This window comes from Poecilia mexicana, unplaced genomic scaffold, assembly GCF_051168715.1.
Source record: "Poecilia mexicana isolate PSO_F unplaced genomic scaffold, ASM5116871v1 scaffold_23, whole genome shotgun sequence".
In the NCBI taxonomy this organism is placed as follows: domain Eukaryota; kingdom Metazoa; phylum Chordata; class Actinopteri; order Cyprinodontiformes; family Poeciliidae; genus Poecilia; species Poecilia mexicana.
The window spans coordinates 21,906,525-21,927,346 of record NW_028263392.1 but is presented as its reverse complement, the minus strand read 5'-3'; the positions used below and the strand labels follow the sequence as shown (position 1 = coordinate 21,927,346).

The 20,822-nt window shown below is 42.0% G+C and overlaps 1 protein-coding gene and 2 long non-coding RNA genes across 3 annotated transcripts in view; all 3 read right to left on the bottom strand.

Moving 5' to 3' along the window:
- The window catches only part of LOC148152629 (uncharacterized), a 118,647-nt gene that overhangs the window by 12,531 nt on the left and 85,294 nt on the right, over nucleotides 1-20,822 (bottom strand). The gene's annotated exons all lie outside the window — the stretch shown is intronic.
- On the bottom strand, nucleotides 3,588-9,551 carry LOC148152631 (uncharacterized). The gene is made up of 3 exons (XM_088003519.1): nucleotides 9,512-9,551; nucleotides 3,724-4,259; nucleotides 3,588-3,641 (listed from the first exon to the last, which is right to left on the bottom strand). The coding sequence occupies exons 1-3, from the start codon at nucleotides 9,549-9,551 to the stop codon at nucleotides 3,588-3,590; spliced, it is 630 nt and encodes a 209-aa protein (XP_087859645.1).
- On the bottom strand, nucleotides 13,148-14,248 carry LOC148152630 (uncharacterized). The gene is made up of 2 exons (XR_015762074.1): nucleotides 13,316-14,248; nucleotides 13,148-13,233 (listed from the first exon to the last, which is right to left on the bottom strand). It is a non-coding gene; the product is annotated as an uncharacterized LOC148152630 (long non-coding RNA).

The following is a 20,822-nucleotide window of genomic DNA, read 5'->3' as shown; positions in this document are numbered from 1 at the left end:
GGTGAAAACGAACAATACTGGCAGCTAGACAAGACAGATTCGACAAAGACCTGACAAAGAACACGGAACACAGGTGGCACACAGAGGTAATCAGGGAACAAGACACAGCTGGGAATAATTAACGGTAGACTAGTGATGGGCCATCTGAATCAGGCTTGTGCCGAGTAAAAAGGGGGCGTGTCTGATGAAACCCCGAGGCTTGTGTTGTCTTGCTGAAAACCACGTGACCGGCAACAAAAGAGGCCTCGCATTGCATGGGTCACGTGACTGCTTCATTTTGCGTGTCGGTTTTCAAAATAAAAGCACGATGAGCCGTGCTGCTTCATGGGTTGTTGTCCATTTGGTCGCAGATCAGAGAATATTTGTCTTCAGTGGCCAAAATAAAATGAACATTAACCAACATATTTGATGTGTTGTGATGATGGCACTCATCAAAATGTAAAGTTTGTTACTGATTTTCTCAATTGTAGATCATGTTTTTTTTTTATAACTATATTTTTGTGATTTTATGATGTAAATCTCTTTGAACTGCATTGTTGCTGAAGCTGGACATCAGTTCATCACTGAGTTCTGAATAAAATATCACCAAATAATTGGAGCTCAAAGCTTACATTCAATTATATTGAAGTAAAGAGAGTATCATCAGTCAAACATTCTCCCTGAGGATTCTGCCAAACGGTGGATCCAGCAGGATGACAGGAAGGAGAACTTCAGCCCAGATCTTGAGGTTCTGACTTCTCCATTGCTGTTGGATGAACCGGAGCTAGCTTTCTCCAGTCTGAGTCTCTGTTGGTCAGACAAGCTTTCAGAGGACTTTCCATCTCCCAGCATGAACTCTTCCTCCACCAACTGTCTCAGTTCCTCCTGCTTCATTTTCCTCCTGCTGCAGATGTTGTGGTCACAATGCCTCCACTCCCTTTCTGGAGGTTTTCACAGATGTCTTGTGTTTCTGTTCCTCAGTTCTCCAGTGAGGGAGTCCAGGTGGACTCACTTGTGTTTCCTGAAAAAACCCTGCTGAGGATCCCTCAGTGTCTCTGCTGGGCTCCTCCAAGGGTCCAGGGCCCATCTGGACTCCCAACAAGACTCACCATCCGTTCTCCAAGCCTCAGCCTCCTGAGAACTCTTTGACCTCCTGTGATGTTGACATGGTTCTCTGTCTTTTGTTTTGAGCGGATCCATGTCATGTCCCTCATTTCCGTTACTCCTTGCACCTGTGTCACTCCCTGATTGTTTCCCTTCTTATCCCTCTCTCAGTCTCAATCACGCTGCCAGATTATCAAATGCTTTCAGCTAGCAGTGTTCCAGCAGTCCCATCTCGCCCTCATCGTTTCAACCACGCTCTTGTTCCCCGGATTTGCCCCTTTGCCTTGCCCTTGTTGGATTGTCTCTGATTGCCCATCTGGATCTTGACCCACGCCTGTTTTGGATACTCCGCTCTCACCCACTCCCACAGATACCTACTCTGCTCTCTGCCTCATCGGGCATGACTTCGGCCCATCTGGCCAAGGATTTGGATCTGGATTTGGTACTTCTGTTGAACACGCTTCTCCTCCCTGGGTGCTCCCTCCTGAGCCCGGTCTGAGCCGGGTTTTAATAAATCTGAATTTTCTGCTCACTTCTGTGTCATGGCTGATTTTCCGGATCCCTCTAAGGAGTCATTACTCCTCACTAGAGGTGTAATGACTCCTCTAGTGAGGTGTCATTACTCTCAGAGTGCCTTTGTTTCTGCCTTCAGCCTCCTTTGCTTATTTTTTTGGTGTCTGGTTCCTTTGAGTCTTAGCTAAGTTCCCTTTGTCTTAGTCTTGTTTTATGTTTTGTTATTTTCCACCCTGCCTCAGTATTTCAACTTTTGTGTTTATGTTTGTCATTGCTATAGTAAATGTACTGAACTTATATAGCGCTTTTCCAATCATTTTGACCATTCAAAGCGCTTTACACTAGAGTCACATTCACCCATTCGGACTCACAAACACATTTATACACCGATACGCAGATCAGTAGGCAGTTTGGGGTTAAGTGCCCAGAGGCACATCGACATGAGGCAGGAGGAAACTGGAATCGAACCTACAACCTTCCGATCTCTACCCACACAGCCACAGTCGCCCCTTGCTGAATCCTTCTGTTCAGTTCCTGTGTTGCACGATCTACTCTCTCTGATCTTCCTCCTTCCAGTTGTACCTATTTTCTGAAGGTACTCTGTGTACATTTTTTTTCTGCATTTGGGTCCTTTCAGATGTAACAATATGTACCTGATGTTCTGTAACATCTTTCAAGAAGAAGAGCATGTCATCCAGATGGATGAAGAGAAGATGTTACAGTCTCAGAGGACATAATTAACAAGGTCCTGGAAAACAGCAGGAGCATTTAACAACCCCATGATGAACAAGTACCCCAAGTGACCCACAGGTATCTTAAAAGCTGTTCATTTTCTGGAAAAGATAGTAGGAGCTAGATCTGCTTCAGTGGGAGAGAGGAATTGTTTTTATTGGCTACAATATGACAGATTATCCCTGCAGCTGGGGATTTTTCTACATATTTCTCCATAGCTTCTCTTTCAAGTTTAGACAGATTGTAAACATCTGCTAGGTGCTAAAGGCGTTCCTGAAAGAAGATCTGTGGGACAGTCAGTGGGTCTGTGAGGTCCTGGGTCTCTCACAGACCCTGGGTGCTCACAAGGAACACCTTCTGAACTGTTCCTATGGACAGAACAGAACTGGTCACTGCAGAGACCGGTTGATGCCTGCATTGTGTTTCTGGAACTACCGGCATCCTAAGACAACAAACGTATTCTTGGTCTCGTGTCTGATGAGTGACAGCTGAGAGACTTTCTAACCAAAGACGGGACCGAAGGGATCAGAGAGGTTTGGTGGGAATTCATTGCAGTTTAACTGGTTCTACATGGAGCAGATTTTGCTGGGATCCATGAGAGTTTGAACAGGGAAATAGTCGTTATGTGTTAAGTTATCCTTTGATATTTAAATGGTTGCTTGTTGAATTTATGTTTGCTTTCTCTGTGCTCTTTGGAATAATATGCGATTATTGCAGATGGTGCAGCTGTTCTCAGCTCAGCCTCCTAAATGTTGACTCTGTTATCGCTGTGTCCACAGATCACTGACACGTGGGAAAGTGCTGGGAGTAAAACTAATTTAGCCAGAATGCATCCAAAATTTCCCAGCACTGTTTTAGAAAAATGATAAAATGACCTTCATAGAAAATATGAGAGATGAATAGCTTCACGTCAATATTAGTCAATTCATCCACATAACAAATGTTTTTGTGATTCTGCATCTTCAGCGGAACAGTTTCGCTCTGACCTTCAGGATTAACTAGACTTCATCCAGCAGGAAAAACTCTGTTTCTTGTTACGTTTCTTTTTTACCTGCTTAGTTTCTGAAAGTTCAGTTGAAGGCATAGAGAGCATGTGAGCCAATCAGAGAGCTTTGTGTGAGATCATGTGACCCATGTGAATGTAGCTTCTGCCTCAGCTCTGATAAGCAGCTGACACCAGAGCCAACGGCCGCTCTGATTGGCCACCAGCTTCAGAAGTAAATTGCAACAGAAAATCATCATCATCATCATCATCAACATCACAGGTTAGACTGACAAACCAACAGGTCCAGAAGCTGCAGCTGGAGTTCTGACTAGAACCAGGAGAATAGAGACACCACCCGGACCTACACCAACTGGTCCTACACCACCCGGACCTACACCACCTGGACCTACACCACCCGGACCTACACCACCTGGATCTATACCACCCGGATCTACACCACCCAGACCTACACCATCCGGACCTACACCACCCGGTCCTACACCACCCGGACCTACACCACCTGGATCTACACCACCCGGACCTACACCAACTGGTCCTACACCAACCGGACCTACACCACCCGGTTCTACACCAACCGGTTCTACACCTCCCAGATCTAAATCAACCGGATCTACAACACCCGGACCTACACCACCCAGATCTACACCACCCGGATCTACACCACCTGGACCTACACCAACCGGACCTACACCAACTGGTCCTACACCAACCGGACCTACACCACCCGGTTCTACACCAACCGGTTCTACACCAACCGGTTCTACACCTCCCAGATCTAAATCAACCGGATCTACAACACCCGGACCTACACCACCCGGATCTACACCACCTGGACCTACACCAACCGGACCTACACCACCTGGATCTACACCACCCGGATCTACACCAACCGGTTCTACACCTCCCAGATCTAAATCAACCGGATCTACACCACCCAGAACTACCACAAATCTTAAACAAACTTCCAGAAATTTTCAAAACCGCTGCTGCACCGAATGCCTTTAAATCCAGACTGAACCAGCAGGTTGGAGCTGCTTTGATTTGTAGAAAATGGAACATTGATCAACACATTGAATCATTTAATGATGAATTTAACTAAATATAAAGTTTATTTCTTGCTTCAAAGGCTGCTGTGTTTTTATGGTTTAAAGCTTTTTGAAGTGCCGTATTGTTGAATATTGTGTACTAATAAAGTGGACTTGGCTTCAGTTTCCTTCCTCACAGTCAATATTGTTGAATATAGTTTTAGTCCAGTTAAAGGTTAACTTTACTGTCCCTGTATGAGTTTATACTGGTTTATAATGTGACAGAGTTCTCCATAAACTTAGTCAATGAAGTTTATTAGTGTAGCAACTTTCTGCAACAAGGCAGTTCAAGGTGATCATAAACACACAAAGTCATAGAGACACATTAAACATCAGATTATTCATTTTTTATTGATTGTTTCCAAGTCAACTCTAACACTTCACAAGTAAGATGGACATATTATTGTGTATATATTGTGGTTAGAATATTACTTTACTGTATTTATGTCCACCGGCGAGATACCAGCTAATATTAGCTACAGTGCTTGGTGTAATACGGGTTCAGCCCCGCTATGAAGGCTAACTGAGATTCTTTTTTTAGATTCTGTAAATCTAAAAAAATTATTATTCTCTAACATTTACTTAGATTATCTGACACAAAGGCCTATATTAGAAATGAAACAATATAACACATATTATAAAACTCATATTATGAGTTATAACATTCACCGGCAAAGTTTACACAGGTGGTAAAGACTATTATTTATATTCTTTCACTCTGTCAAAAGTAAGATACATCCTAAATCTTCCGTTTTTGTTTTGAAAGTTTCCTAAAGACACGATGTGAGGAAGAAGAGGGAGAAATCTATAAAGAGAGACGGATTCACTGCAGGATGGATCTCACATCGGATTTTGGACTCGTCAGCTGAAAAACATATAAAATTCAGTATTAATCTTTATTTATTAGTGTTTGTATAGTTATATAAAATATATTGATATTACTAAATAATGTATTAAATAAACTATGAACGGCTGTGTGCTTTGTAAAATGCTCTTCATTCATCGATATCAGAATATTCCATTCCTATTCTATTGTTATAGCCACTAAGCATATTTAAATATGATGAACTATGTATTAAAAACATACTTAAAAATACAATTGTTTATAAATGTAGCTTTGATAGATGTTTGAATATTGTTTACAGTAACAAAAAGTGTGTTATGATCGATTAAATGCGCTGATACGTCATTGTGCTGCTAAACACATAACGCTGAGTGGAGTGGTGGACCGCTCCAAGATGGCCGCCCTAAATCTCGTCAGCGACATAGGCGAGAGCGGTCCATGAGGGTCTATCCTTATATTATGTCTATGCTTCTCTTTATTTGGTTCTGTTCAGATTAATCTGATTTTTTTATTTATTTATTTATTTTTTTACATTTTCTTCACAGATGTTTGCAACAAGCAGTTATACCAAAGTGAATCAGCAGAGGGCAGATCTGCCTGCATTAGCAGCTCGGTGTGAAGAACAGACGTTAAGATTCACTGAGCAACAGATTCAGGTAAAACTGACTGATTTTTATTATAATTCTTTCAGTTTCTCAGCTTAAACCAGAGGTTCCCAGCTGTGTGAAGCTGACACCCCAGCCACGTCAAAAAATTCAGCAAATAGTCTGAATGGTTAGTGCTCCGTTTGTGCAGGTTTCGTTTTTGAGATATTAAAAGTTATAATTTTGGCCGATGACGTCACCATCACCCCATCTGGCTCCAAACAAACCTAAGTGGGCTACTTCGTTTAAATTCTTCAGATTTTCAGCTGTTGTACAATGTGTACCTTTTGTTTTGAACTTCAATAAAGATTTAGAACAAGAAGAAATTTGTCTCATTTCAAGATAGCAATGTTTTCTCACGAATATAGCGGTCTCTCCAGAATAATTGAATCCTGCCAATAAAGGACATGCAGCCGTGACCTGTGTATAAATAAGCCTGTTCAACTGTGCTTTGGTTCCAGAGGTGGTCTGAACAATTATATTCACATTGTTGACTTAATTTATGCTGATTATGCAGCAAATGGGTAAAAATAATAAAAAAAAATCCATAGCTAATATGCTTGTTGCTTGAGCAAAGTTTTTGCAGAGTAAACTGGAAGTGCGTCACTGGTTCAACAAAGTTCATCCAAGTAATGTACTTAATATTTAGTAAATATATTTTAAATGCAACAATTTTCATTTCATCCTGTTTGACATTAAATGTGTATGGGCTTCAAGGATTTTTAAAAGCACATACAATTTTTGCGAACTTTGACATAGTTCTCACACAACGTCAACTGGGATTGGCTCCACCCACTCTGTAGTGAACCCCCTCCCCCACCCCTGATCTTGTTTTGGTGGCAGAGCAAGTGTCATTTCAACCTCTCGTTAAAATTATTCTAGCAATCTCAGAGAAATAGTTTTGAATAAATAATTTTGGGAATTTTTCCAACCCTCCAATTTCAATTTTTGAACAAGGTAAGTAAATTAATGCTCAGGTTTCACATAAAATATTGACTCAATGCAATCCATCCCCACAAAAGCAGAGAGGATGTATGCATGGCTAGCTCACATATGCATTTATTTAAATTCACAACTTATATTTGAAGTCCAGACGTTTTAAACCTAATGAAAGATAGAGAGGCACTATCTTGCAGCCTTTACATTTATATTGAATCATATACACTTAAGCATGTGCATAAAGGGCACATCTTCTGAATTAAATTCAAAAATAATTCCAAGGGAAAATTAAAATTTAACAGGTACTTACATTGTCAAGTCACCAGACTAGTAACAATGCATTATTGATTTTTTTTAATTAGCTTAAACGTTAGAAATTAAACTATGAAAGCCAACTTTACTTCTTTTAGTTCAAGACTATTGTAATTGTGCAGACACTGCTAGAATACCAATGTTTTGTGGCTTCTTTGAAATCATGTAGGCAAGATTTTAAGCAATGCTAATCAAAGCGTTTTTATTTTTTAACTAGATGCCTCGACAGCCAGCAGCAGACAGAGAGTCTCTTTTCGCAGTTCTCTGCAACTCAAAAGAGGCTATTCTAGAAAACGGCCATATAGCCACTCCAGCTGCCGCTGTCTGGACAGAGATAAGTCAGCAGTTGGGAAATAAAATGTCTGCAAAAGGTCTGTACACATTTGTAAAGCTAAACAGACACAACATCTGGTCATGCTTGGAAGTTAATCAAGGAAGTGATCCTGAAAGCCCCGTGGACACAGAGTTTGACTCAGACACCACTTCTCCTGAACAATGTTCAGATTTTCAGCTTGAAGTTCCATTTGAAGATTGGATTAATTTATACCAAAAAAAGTTGAATATAATGACAAGTTTTCATCATCTGGTAAAAGGAATTACACAATTTTAAAACCTGGCACATGGAGTCATATAATTAATGATCTGGTTTGGAAAAGGTTGAAAAGCACTTGTACATTTGTATTCCAAAGAGCAAAAGTTTATCCAACTGTCACTAGTAAGTACATTGATATAATAGGTTTCTGTAAAGAGAGTCAAGGTCATGTTAAAATGACATGTGACAGAGAGCCAACGGTCAACAGCCCAATGGTGCGCCAGTGTTCCATTGAAGGCGCCGACATCTCCCTGCACACTGGCCAGTCCAAAAGATTCATGTCAGGAACCCTTCGTACACAGATTTCAGAAGAGTTGTGTGAGGGCAGGATGAAACCATCTGTATGGAGGTCAGCAAAGGCATCAGAGCTGATGGATATAGGAGATCCCGAGCCAAGTCACCTTCCAAACCTGGCAACCTTACGAAAAGCCAAGCAGGAGAGAAAAGATTTGGAGTTAGGCGACAAAGACCCCGTTCTATCTTTGCAGTTATTAAAGTATAGCACACCCAACAGTGGCAGTATAAGAGATATTGGTCTGGATAAATTATTTTGTCACTATTGGAGTCAAACTCAGATACATGTTTAAGGCACTGACCAAAAAATGTCCCTCAGTAGTTTGCTTTGATGCAACTGGTTCAGTTGTCAGAAAACGGGCAAGACCAAATGGTACATCTGGCCACATCTTCTTATACCAAGGTGTTCTGAAGGGAGACAACTGCTCAGTCCCAGTCGTACAAATGCTATCAGAAAGGCATGACATTAACGCTATTGCAACATGGCTGACACAATGGCTTCGTGCAGGCGCAGCTGTACCACAAGAAGCTGTGAGTGACTTTTCCCTGGCTATTCTTGGTGCTCTGGTGAAGGCCTTCACTCCTTGTCCTAACCTGAAGTCATACATTGATGAATGCTTCCGTGTGCTACTTGGGAACCAGTCTGCAAAACGTCCTCCCTGTTACATCAGGGTTGATGTTGCCCACTGCATAAAGATTGTCTGCCAGTGGGCAAGTCACACCGTGTCAGACTTCTTTGTCAGGGGAATAGCAAAGCTTCTTCAGGCACAAGGCTTGGGCCATGCAAAGCAGCTAATAGATGCCATCACTGTTGTGGCTCTCGGTGAGGCAGAAGGTGATGTCAGTTCTGGAACCCCTCTTGAATCAGAGAGGTGCAAGAAATACCTGAAAGCCCAGATTGCAGAAGACTCCATCATCATTCCAGATGAAGACACAAATGAAGTGCATCAAGTGGATCCATGTAATGACATCCAGACTGACCTACGAGACTGGGTGTCAAACATTAGTGAGGAGAGCAGGACACGCTGCAGCTAATGGGGATAGAGAACATCCATTGTGCCACACATTATAAGGCTTCCAAGTTACCACTGTGGACAGGAATAATGGTTCCCCTCTTCAAAAGCACCAGTCTCTGTAAAACATGGCCTGTTCAAACATGAGAACTTACCCATTCCAGTCGATCGCTTCATTTCTTTTCATCTTTCCTTCATCGAAGGAAATATGTGGGTTTGCTCTGCCAAAGCAGAGAGAGAGCAGGAGCAAGTTGCATCAGCAGGAGATGCAGAAGCTACAGAAGCTAATCCTGCATCCATAATTACCCACAATGCTGAAGGTAGCACAAAAATGGATTCTGGCGATTTAATGGAATCTGATGCCGCCAGAAACCTTTCCACAGCAGATGAAAACGTGGTTGAAAACTGGAGAGGACAAATTCTTCCACCCAAAAAGAGGAAGAGGACTTCATACCTGAGTTCCTGAACTGAATGGCTCCATGCAGATTCATCATCTGGGGCCAAAAGAGAGAAAGTGGGACTATTAAAAAATGGAAACATGGATCAGCCTGTTAAGGTTGGGAAGCTGTCTCTCTCTGTGTTAAACACCTGCTCCTTTGATGCCTTTTGTCATTATGCTGTACTTTCTGTGGCAGCTCTGCATTTCAAAATGTTGTCATGAAGAACAGTCACCACCCTCTCTTGCAGCTGGTGAAGCCCATAACTACAGATGGGACCCCAAGGACATACTTGCAGATGGCAGATCTGCTTAGTTCAATGTTTGCAAAAACACAGTTAAGGTCTGGCCCCCACCAAATCGATGCCCAGTGGAATATTGCCACCATTATTGGGAAGACAATGAGAAACGTATCAAGCGTTTACCTCTCAAAACGCTGCTCTTCACAATACTGCCACCTAAACAAAGGAATGACCAGGGAAGGACCATTTGTTTTACCAGACATGTCTGTCCTGAAGAATTCTGGTATGGCTCAGCTTCACACTTCCATAGAAAAAGGACTTTTCCTTCCACAGTCTCCCTGCTTCCAACCACTGGAGAATGAATCAGAATGTCCATCTGAATTAAAAACAGGAACCAGCACCTCAGGAAATGTTCTCTGCACAGGAACCGTTACTCACAACTACAGTATTGGAGAAATAGCATGGATTGACACTGACCTTCCAAATCCAACTGAATTTGCCTTGAGTAAATTTCCCTCCATTATGGTTCTACAAGGAAAAACATTTACTTTGAGAGCAGTCATCGCTTTCAGGGGAAGCTTGACCAAAGATGGCCTGGGACATTACACTGCATACTGCGGGAGAGCTCCATCTGTTTGGGAGCTTTTTGATGAGCTGGCAAATGTTGTGTCTGAAAAGAAGAAAATACTGCCACATGCAGTGTTATACACAGCAGATCTATGAGGGGGGGGAGGGTGAGAAAGTTTGAAGACCAGACCAAAGGCAAATAGTTTCATGCCATGTTTACATACCCCTGACCAGAATTTATTTTTTCCTTTTTGCAAGTTATTATGGAAGCCCATTTCTGCCATGAAAGAAACAATAAAAGACCAACAGTTGGTCTTATTTTTTCTTTCATGGCAGAAATGGGCTTCCATATTATATGACAAATCGTTCCATATTTTGACTTTCAACAGTTTTGAGCTCTCTGCCTAAATCTCAAATGAAAGGAGTTTTCTACTCAAGACAGGAGAAATTTCAGATTTTCAAGACACTGTTTGTAGTTCAATTGTAAAAGTTCATTGTTCAAATCAACAACGTTTCTTATTTGACTGAATAATTAAATTGGATTTTCAAAATGTCATGAAGTGTGGTTAGTGGTGGTGAGGAGAGATGCAGGGAACCCAGGTTATGGTGAAGATGATGAATTTAATGATGAAGCTCACAGTCCAAAAACAGGCAGCACGGCAGAAAGACAGGCACACAGCCAAATACCGGTAGCAACTGATACACAGGACTGAAACGAGAGCTAACGCTATCCAGGACTTCACAGTTCTACTGGAGCGAAAACAAGACGTGACTTAGACACTGACTACGACAAAACACACGACGAACTTAGACAAGGATCCGACGAGGAACACAGACAACAAGTGGGTTTAAATACACACGGGGTAATCAAGGGAACGAGACACACCTGGGGAGCAATCAACGGGGAGGACAGGACAGAGACTCACAGGAAAACAGGACTGAACACAGAAAACTCAAAAACAAACATACAGAAACACAGAACATAACAGAAAACAGTCACTTTCATGGTTAATTACTTCTCAATTAGGATAGAAACCCTTTGCCTCACAATACAGATATTTGGGTGTGTCAATAGCAAACCATAAGGCACATGCAACTTCATAAAACAACAAAAATTCTGGCGAGACGTTTAAATGCCATAGTAACTCAAATCATACATCTAGATCAAACCGGGTTTATTGTCGGGAGGTATTATGGAAATAATTTGCGGTGCTTATTGAATATCATGTCTATTCAAAAAGAACATAGACATGACAGCTGTGATTTCTTTAGATGCCCAAAAGGCTTTTGATCGCGTGTCATGGAAATACCTTATTCAAGCCTTAAAGAGGTTTAAATTTGGGCCCAAGTTCATAGATTGGATCCTTACATTATATTCATCCCCACAGGCGGCGGTTAGAGTTAATGGTTTTAGGTTGGCAAGTTTCAAGCTGGAGCGCGGATGCAGGCAAGGCTGCCCTCTGTCACCTCTTGTTTGCAATTAGCATTGAACCGTTGGCCCAGCTTCTCAGGGACAGTGATGACATTAAAGGGATTTTGATCGGTACCGAGGAACAAAATATCTCTTTACGCGGATGATGTCCTCCTGTATCTATCTAATCCTGCTTCATCGATTCCGCGTCTGAGAGAAATGATCTCTGTTTATGGTCATTTTTCTGGCTATAAAATAAATGTTGATAAGACTGAGGCGATGGATATCAGTGGTAATATTCAACTAAGGGTTAAACAACAGAGTGGCTTTAGGTGGCCAAGATTGGGCATTAGATATCTAAGCAACAACATTCCCCTCTCTTTAAATGATTTGTATCATATTAATTATAGCAAAACTCTGGATATAATTAATAAAGACCTAGAGCGATGGTCAGCATTGCCTTTATCTCTCTTTGGCCGCGTTGAAACCATTCGGATGAATCTGTTACCCAGATTATTGTATCTGTTCCAAATGGTACCAATTGGTATACCAAAACCCACATTCGTTGAATTGGATAAAATGATATCAAAATTTATATGGCAAGGCAAGCGTCCTCACATAACATATAAAACACTTCAAAGAAGTAAGACAGAAGGGGGTCTCAATCTTCCTGTTTTAAAATATCATTATTGGGCAGCTCAGATAAGACCTTTGATTTCGTGGATTCAACAGGATTCCCAAACAAGATGGCTGAGTATAGAGCAAGCGCGGTGCTCAGTACTATCGAGGGTATTGCCTTTTTTAGATATTCCAGTTAAGAATCTGCCACTGTGAACTAAAGTCACTCTTAACATTTGGAACAAGGTGCGTATCTCGTTCAAGCTTCCAAGAGGTTTATCAATATCAACAAGTATTGGACATATTAAATCCTTTACACCCAATTCCTTGGACAAAAATTTTTTAAGTGGACTGAAAAGGGGCTCACGTTTCTTCATCAATTGATCGACAGAAACAACCTTTTATCTTTTGAAGAGTTACGCAGGAAATTCCATCTCCAGAAAAGTGATTTCTTTAGATATCTACAGTTGCGCTCTTTATTGTTTGCACATAAAGACTGGGAAAGAGTACTAAATCCCACACCAATAGAAAATCTTCTAATCCATTTCCAGAAAGGGGGAGAGGACAAAAAATTGATAGCTAAGTTATATAGTGTATTTTTGTCGATGAACATTAACAAACCCTCCTGGACAAAACAAAGATGGGAGGCAGAGATGGCCAAAATAATTTCCGACAAAACATGGGAGGATATCTGTTCTGAGGCTCACCGAGTTACTAACTCAAATACATGGAGGGAATTTAAATGGAAAATTATTAGTGTCATGTTTGGTTCCAGTTTACGAACCCACATGCACGAACACAGTCAGAAGACGTCTGTACAAAACAACAAGTTTATTGAAGAGGGGAAAGGGTTAGGGAGAAAACTCGGAGCAGGAGTCAGGAAGGGTTCACCAGTTCAGCCACTGTTAATGAGAACAAGTGGTTAGCTTTCAGCGGATCCAGGGAGGTAAGTGGATGAATCGATATACTGGGAGATAGGCTTACTAGGAGCAGATGAAGTGTTCTCTAGGAGCAGAGGTGAATCCAGAGGCAGCGTGGAAGGTGAAGAACCGTTGGAAGGCGGACAGGTAGGTTTGGCTAAGTGGAGGAGCGAGCTGACAGCAGTCCGGGATAAAACGATGCACGTAAATGGTTTCTCCGGGAAGGTCCAGGTAGTCCTGACGAGAGGAAGAAACATAGAAATCGGTTATCTCAAGGAGACGCGCAGAGGGCCTTTCTTGGAACGATTTGTTACCGGGATAAACAAACACTCAGGCAAAGGAGTGTCAGCTTGCTGCTTCTTAAATCTCCACAGCCTCTGTCAGATAATGCGCCGCAGGTGTGTCCCTGGGTTCGACCACGCACCTCTCCAGGGGCTCTGCTCCTAGGCGGCATCTGGTAGAGGAAGTGGGAAGCAGCAGGCTCCCAAAACAAAAACCAAAAGCACAGATCCTGACAATTAGATATTTCAGGACCCCTGATGTAGTTGCTAAAATGGATCCTAATGTACCAAGTTAGTTAACCCTAATGGATTTGTCTTTTTGGCCCATGTCGATTGGTTATCTCTTCCAGAGTTCATTCTTATTTAAATGGTGTACAATGATGAGTCTATAAACATGATGCTGTGGCTGCAAGTTGTTATTCCAAGATGTTTGTTGTACGGAAAACTTCATATTGTCAACATTTGTATTATGAACCACTGAAGTATGGTTGTACTTTCCTCTGCTGAAAAATTAAAATTAATAAAAATCTAAGTTAAAAAAAAACAACAACAAAAAGACAATTACCAGAAATATTGTCTTACTATAACTGTATACATGATTTATAATACCTTTTCTACAAAAATATAGCAACATCAATTGCATAAAAACGACACCGAAAACAAGACTTACGTGAAAGGAATGTGCTGGAAGACAACCAACAAGAACTAAAACAGAAAGTACAGCCTGCAGCAGCTGAAATTAATTGTCCCCTAATTGGGTATAATTAGGGGACAATTATACTTAAATCTTAAACTCTGAAAGCACCAAATAAAGTAAAATCAGATCTAGTCATTTGTATAATATAATCCTTAGGTGACATTGTGGTCCACATTACATACCAGTTAGTGGAGGCGACGTAACATCGGTAAAGCAAAAATTTTCATGTTCGGAGCAAAATGGGGGCGGCTGATGACGTCATCGGCCAAAATTATAACTTTTAATATCTCGAAAACGAAAGTTGCACAAACGACAGTTTTAGCTGCACAAACGGAGCACTAACGAAGTAGCCCACTTTGGTTTGTTTTGGAGCAATATGGGGGGATGGTGAACTCTGGATGACCTAAAAAATAATTTTTAGTATCTCAGAAACCAAAACTGCACAAACGGAGCACTAACCATTCAGACTATTTGCTGGATTTTTTGACGTGAGTGGGGTGTCAGCTTCACACAGCTGAGGTTCCCATAGTGTGGGGCGCGCCCCCTAGGGGTACACAACAGGTCTTCTGGATGACAAAAAACCCCAAAAAAAACAAACAAAAAAACATGAACTTTGTATGCGATGGGTTTTTACCTCAGATTGGCCAACTCGGTTATTCCTCTGTCAATTTGATACTATAGGGGCTTCTGCACTTCCCATATTTGTGTCCTCTGTCACTTTCATCAGCAGTTAAAACTGGGGGGGGGGCAGAAAAAGTTTGGAAACCACTGGCTTAAACTGTAATAATTCAGAGTCAGAGACGGGAAGTGACTGTAAGTCCTGCAGAGGATCAGATGAGCTCCAACATGTTAGACTGAGGAAGAAAAAACTGGACCAGATGTTTGAAACAGCATCATGGATTAATCGATGTTTCCCATCAGAACCAGGTTATTCTAATGAGGCTTCAGGTTAAACTCTGAGCAGAAGGCAGACAGTCTGTGGACACTCACCCAGCTCCGTCGTACTCTGGGTTTCAGAACATCAACCAGGCAGCTGGTTGGCTCTGAGTCGGGTGAGTTGTTATTCAGTGCATCTGTTCTTATGCATTCCTTATGATGACCGTGGTTTAGTTCTCTGTTGTGAAATGAATTGTCGAGGTGGGTTTCCAAAATCCAAATGTTAATCTTTACATTTGTTAACTTATTTCATATGCTACCAGTGTTAATATCTGCTATCTTAAGTCCCTTTTATGTGATTTTACAAGACATGAAATGAAGATTGTGATGCACTGTGTGATTATCCTGCACATCTATTGTACAATCAAATCATGGCACCGATTCATCTGGTGGATTTGGACGCTCCGTTGCTCTTCTCTCTGACATCAGGTCATGTCTCCTCCTCAGAGCATCAACAGGGTGAAACAAACTCTAGAGTCTGACAGACACTAGAAGCCTTAGGAGAAACATTAATAAATCCAACACATAAAATAAGAATCTCAATAAACTAGAAGATCATACAAAAAGCAAACGACAAATCCAAAAGTCAGAAACCTGAACTAACCGAGGGAAATGAATTCAAGGAAAGCAACAGAACAGAGTCCAGCCAGGCAGGGCTGCTGTGGCTCAGGACTCTTAGTGATATTCACATTTACTCAACTGATTTATTCTATACATGACAGATTCACAACAAAAGTCATCTGAAAGAAATTTACAATCTGTCAAGTTGATTCGGAGCTGATCCAACTATGCAGTCAGTTAAACATTTCAATACAATTCTCAACAATCCAGTCAGGTTCAGTTCATTATTGTAAAGGAAACTGGGTGGCAGTTGCTTTGCCTAATAAAGAGACGAGGTGAAGCACTGTTCAGTTTTCAGACGACAGTTAAACAGAAACACCTGGCCAGGTGCAGCTTCAGAGAAAACCACAGGGGCTATCTGGAGATCTTCCTCCAGCGTTCCTTCAGTACTTCCGACTGCCACATTACTCAGTAAGCTGTCAGGATGTGACTTTGTTCATGAGATTACAGCCGGTGGGGCCAGACTGGGAGGCTGCAGCAGAGACGGAGCGGTCCCATCCATCTCTGGATCTCAGAGCCGCTGCAGCACCATCAGAGTCAAAACAGCCTTTGGTCTTCATCAGGAACCACCATGAAGACACAGGCTGCAGATAAAGTCCAGTTTTTGTTTTTTTCTTTTTCATTTTGACATATATTAACAAAACAGGTCAAATTCCCACCCATCCATCACTAACCCGCACAAAATCAGAACATCATAAAACAGTTACACAGTCAAGACAACATGCGATAAATACTAAAATTGATCCAAATCTTTCCACAAGTAAACATAAAAAAGACAGTTACACAAACAACCAAGCAGTGGCATGTCTGTCATTAACAGTACAGGGTCCCATATCTTCTCAAACACACTGACCATCTTCATTGTGATCTCAGTCTGTCCACATGTAGAGTATTTGCTGGTTCCCCCAACCACAGATCAAATGTGAGCACAGAGTCCTTCTTCCAAAATCTCAGAATCAACCTTTTATCAATCACCACTCAAAACAAAACAGCCATTTTCTCACTTTTAGTGGCTGATTGGACAGCACTGGAGGGCCCCAAGATGGCAATAATTGGTTCTGGCCTGGGTCCCATTGTTTTCCAAAAATTGTCACAAAAAAGTGAAAGATTGTCTTCCAAAGTGAGTGAAGCTGAACACATGACCAGAAGGAGTGTGTCAGGTGAGCAGCCTGACAACGATTACGAATTGGAGACACGCTTGTAAAGAAAGTGCTCAGCTTCTCCCTGGAGTAATGGAGTCTATGTAAAGTTTTGAACTGGATAAGATTGTGTCTGGCATTGACTGAACGGTCTTGTACACTTCCTCAGATAGCTGCTGCTCTAACTCATCCTCCCATGCTTTCTTTATCCTGGTTGTGTCTACAGGTATGCTATTAAAGACCTTATAAAAGTATGACACTGCCCCTTGATTGATAGTGTCACAGCTGCTGCTGAGCAGTGACCACTCACACCTGATCATCATCACCCTGATCCCCAGCTGCTGCCATATAAGGACGGAGCTTCCCCCTGCACGAAGTCAGGTTGTTGTGAAACCCTCAGCGGTAACACCTTCAGGCCTGCTGTAGTAACTTGAGCTAACTGCCCAGTTACTAACCTGTCTGTCTCTTCCTTCGGCCTAGTTGCCTCTCCTGTCCCCGATCCTGACCCTCTCCACTGGAGAGGGGGGCTCTGACCCCCTGTCTGCCTGACCCTTAGATCTGGAACTGCCTGATCCCGATCTGGATTCCCTGGTTCTGACCCTGGCCTGTCTGACTAAGAACAAGTTTATTTCTTAATAAACAACTGTTTTGTATTCTCTTTTCAGTCCCTGCGACCATCAGTGCCTGACCGTGTCAGATAGGATCAAATTTATTTATTTCCTCCAGGGTTTCAAGTTTCTTTAAAGCTCCAAAATCTGCTACATTTTTCCTATCCTAGTCCCGAACCTGCAGATAATGGAAAAAACTTGACGGGGGAAGATTATAGTCAGAACATAACAGTGCAAAAGATGCAGAAGTTCCTCCAATATATAGGTCACCTATCACACCAATGGCCTTCACTCCCCACATCCGAAAGACGGCGTCGCTGAGACCTGGCGCAAAGGAGCGACTTTCACAGATAGGAGTATCAAAATAAACCTCTGGAGCTTTTAGAAATGTTTGTATCTGCTTCTTGATTCTGATAGTATTGCCAATGACAAAATTATTAGCATAGAGTGATTTACTGACTTTAACAGGACTGTTAAGGAGAGCTGTCAGGGACGACTTGCAACAATGCAGACGCTCTAAAGATGACCAGGTAGGACAGGACCCATCAGATGAGACTGGGCCCTTCCTCCACCAGGCCAGGATGGATCAATGGAAAGCCCAGTAATATTGCTTGAAGTCTGGTAGGGAGAACCCAGCCTCCATTCCTGGTTTACATAAATGTTTTTTTTTTGGAGAATGTGACATTTTTATAGCCCCAAATAAAGGGAATAATAATATAATCTAATTGTCTGAAGTAGGATGCACCTATAAAACATGGGACAGATTGAAGTAAATGAAGAAATGGTGGTAACACCACATTTGAATGGCGTCGATCATGCCAGCCATGGATAGAGACTGTCCTCCAGAAATCAATATTCTGCTATTAGTATAAAGTGAAGACTTTTGCTCTGCCAGTTCAGAGGTAGGAAATGTTCTGTTTTTCTTTTGTTACCATCACAAATATGTGAAGGAATCATAAGCTACCTTAAATGGTGTGGACCTCAAATACACCAGATCAGCTTGATGGGAGATTTTAGGGGGTTTTGCCTAATGCTGGCAGTCAGAGGTTCAACATTGACTGAAGAGAAACAGGGAAAGGGGGCTGATGAACAGCAATGTCCTGATGTGCGGTATGTAGGAGGTGAGGTAAACGCAGTAAAGAAAATCACAGATGAGCAGAAGGCTAGGAGCTCAGAAACTGGTAGCAACTGGAACAAATGTAGAGACATGTGGCACAAACAAATGACTGAATAGACGAGGACCCGACAGGGAAACAAGAGACAGGGTGGGTTTAAATACACAGAGGGTAATCAGGGGAACGAGGCACAGCTGGGAGCAATCGGGACAACATGAGACTCAACAGAACACAGAAACCTCAATTAACACACAGACAAAAACTAATTCTCACAAGCAAAGGGGCAGGAGATGTTCTGATTAGTAATGCGAATAAATTATTTCTATCCATTTTGTAAACAGGGGTCCAAAACCAAAATTTTTGAGAACATACATTATGTAAGGTCATTCTACTTGATCAAATAAATGCATGTTGTGCATCTAGCCAAACATCAATAGACTCATCTGAATGATTTGAATATAACATATTGAAAAGACGGCACAGATTAAAAAACATATGCCTAGTCTGCCAGTCTGATCCGGGTGGATGATTAAACCTATGTATTTTTTCAGGCTATTGGCTAAAATTTTCCCAAGGATTTTGGTTTCTAGAGATAGCAATGGCATTTGGGTGACAGGATGAATCAACCCCTGGATCTCGGTCAGGTTTAGGAATGAGTGAAATATTGGCTCTGTATAAAGAGGGAGGCAGCCTTGTCACTTGTTTAGAGTGGTTTAACGTACACAAAAGTAGAGCCGATAATTTGAGACTGAATACTTTGAAGAACTTGGCACTGAAGCCTACAGGACCTTTGTTGATGGGAAGGTTCAATTTCCTGTACAGCTACCCTGGCTTCCAGTGCTTCAACCGAATCTGATGGTAGTTTCAGCAGAATCAAATTTTCAAAAAATCTTTCCATATTTCCAATGTCCAATTTTCCCTGTGACTGGTAAACATTAGCATAGAAGTGGTTGGTTATGTATTGTAACCCCAGATTCTATGAGCATAGGCTTCGCACTTTAACCCTTGTGTGTGTGAGGACTGAGGCAAATGTAGAGGACTGTGGAAAATGATACAAGTTTTACGTGTGTGGAGTCGGCTGGACCCCATTTCTACATACAAGGTTAAGGCTATCGCTAGTGGGTTTATGCCTCATGCGCAGCGCAACACTGAATAAAGCTTAGTCCACGCCCACCTATTGGGTGGGTCCCACCCTGGTCTGTTTCAATAACGGTCAGACTGGACAAATGGCTCCTTAACAGCCTTTTTCTTCAGCTATTCAGGAACCAGTGAGGCCCACAGTTTAAAGGGCTGCACCTATACTGACAAAAACCTAAATTAGGCTGAAGATGTCTGCTGTAATCCTCTGAATATCTGGAGATGAAACAGATCGATAACGGTTACTTTCTTCCTCCTTCTCTTCGTTTGCCTTATTTTTGTGTCAGTGAAGTAAAATGACTCGGTTCATCAGCAGCTGGCTCCGTCTCTATGGAAACCAGTCCATCTATACAAGTACTGATGATGAAGAACAAAGTCAGAAAAGGTTTGTCAGGGAGGAATAAACAGTGGAGGCTGTTTCCATCTCTGTCCCAGATCAGATAATGATTTCTGCTTGGCTTCTTCAGCAGTCGTCCCACACACACCCACTCATGTCATTTTCCTCTGATATCATAAAGCATTAGACAGGAAATGAACTCCGCCGTCTGTAAACAGCGTCCGATCACCTTCTGTCATCATGAGCACGTCTGAGTTAATCATGTTAACTTCCTGTTGGCTGTGGAAGGAGAAACCCGCTCCGGGTTCTCCCTCACATCTGATGGACAGGATCCGGCGCCGGGCTTTTCCTGCTGGGGACCAGTAAGGTCTGACTGTGGCGAAATGTCCTAAACACATTTCAAGTCATTCAAAGATTAATATCTGAGTCCAAACATCCGTCTTTAATCCAACCTCAGCCTCTTCATAATTTCAGCTCAGAAACCTGAAGGTATCAGGTTTCTGAGCTGAACATGTGGATCATCCTGTCCACATGTTGGTCTCCTCAGAAATCAGCATGGAGAAAATTCATCTCCATAACTGAAGGAGTCTGTGGCGGCTTAAGAGATGAAGCTCAGGATTTATTTCTCCTTCTACCTCCCAACCCTCAGCTTAGTGAAAGAACCAGATCATGAACACAAGAAGCTGAAATGGGTTCCAGA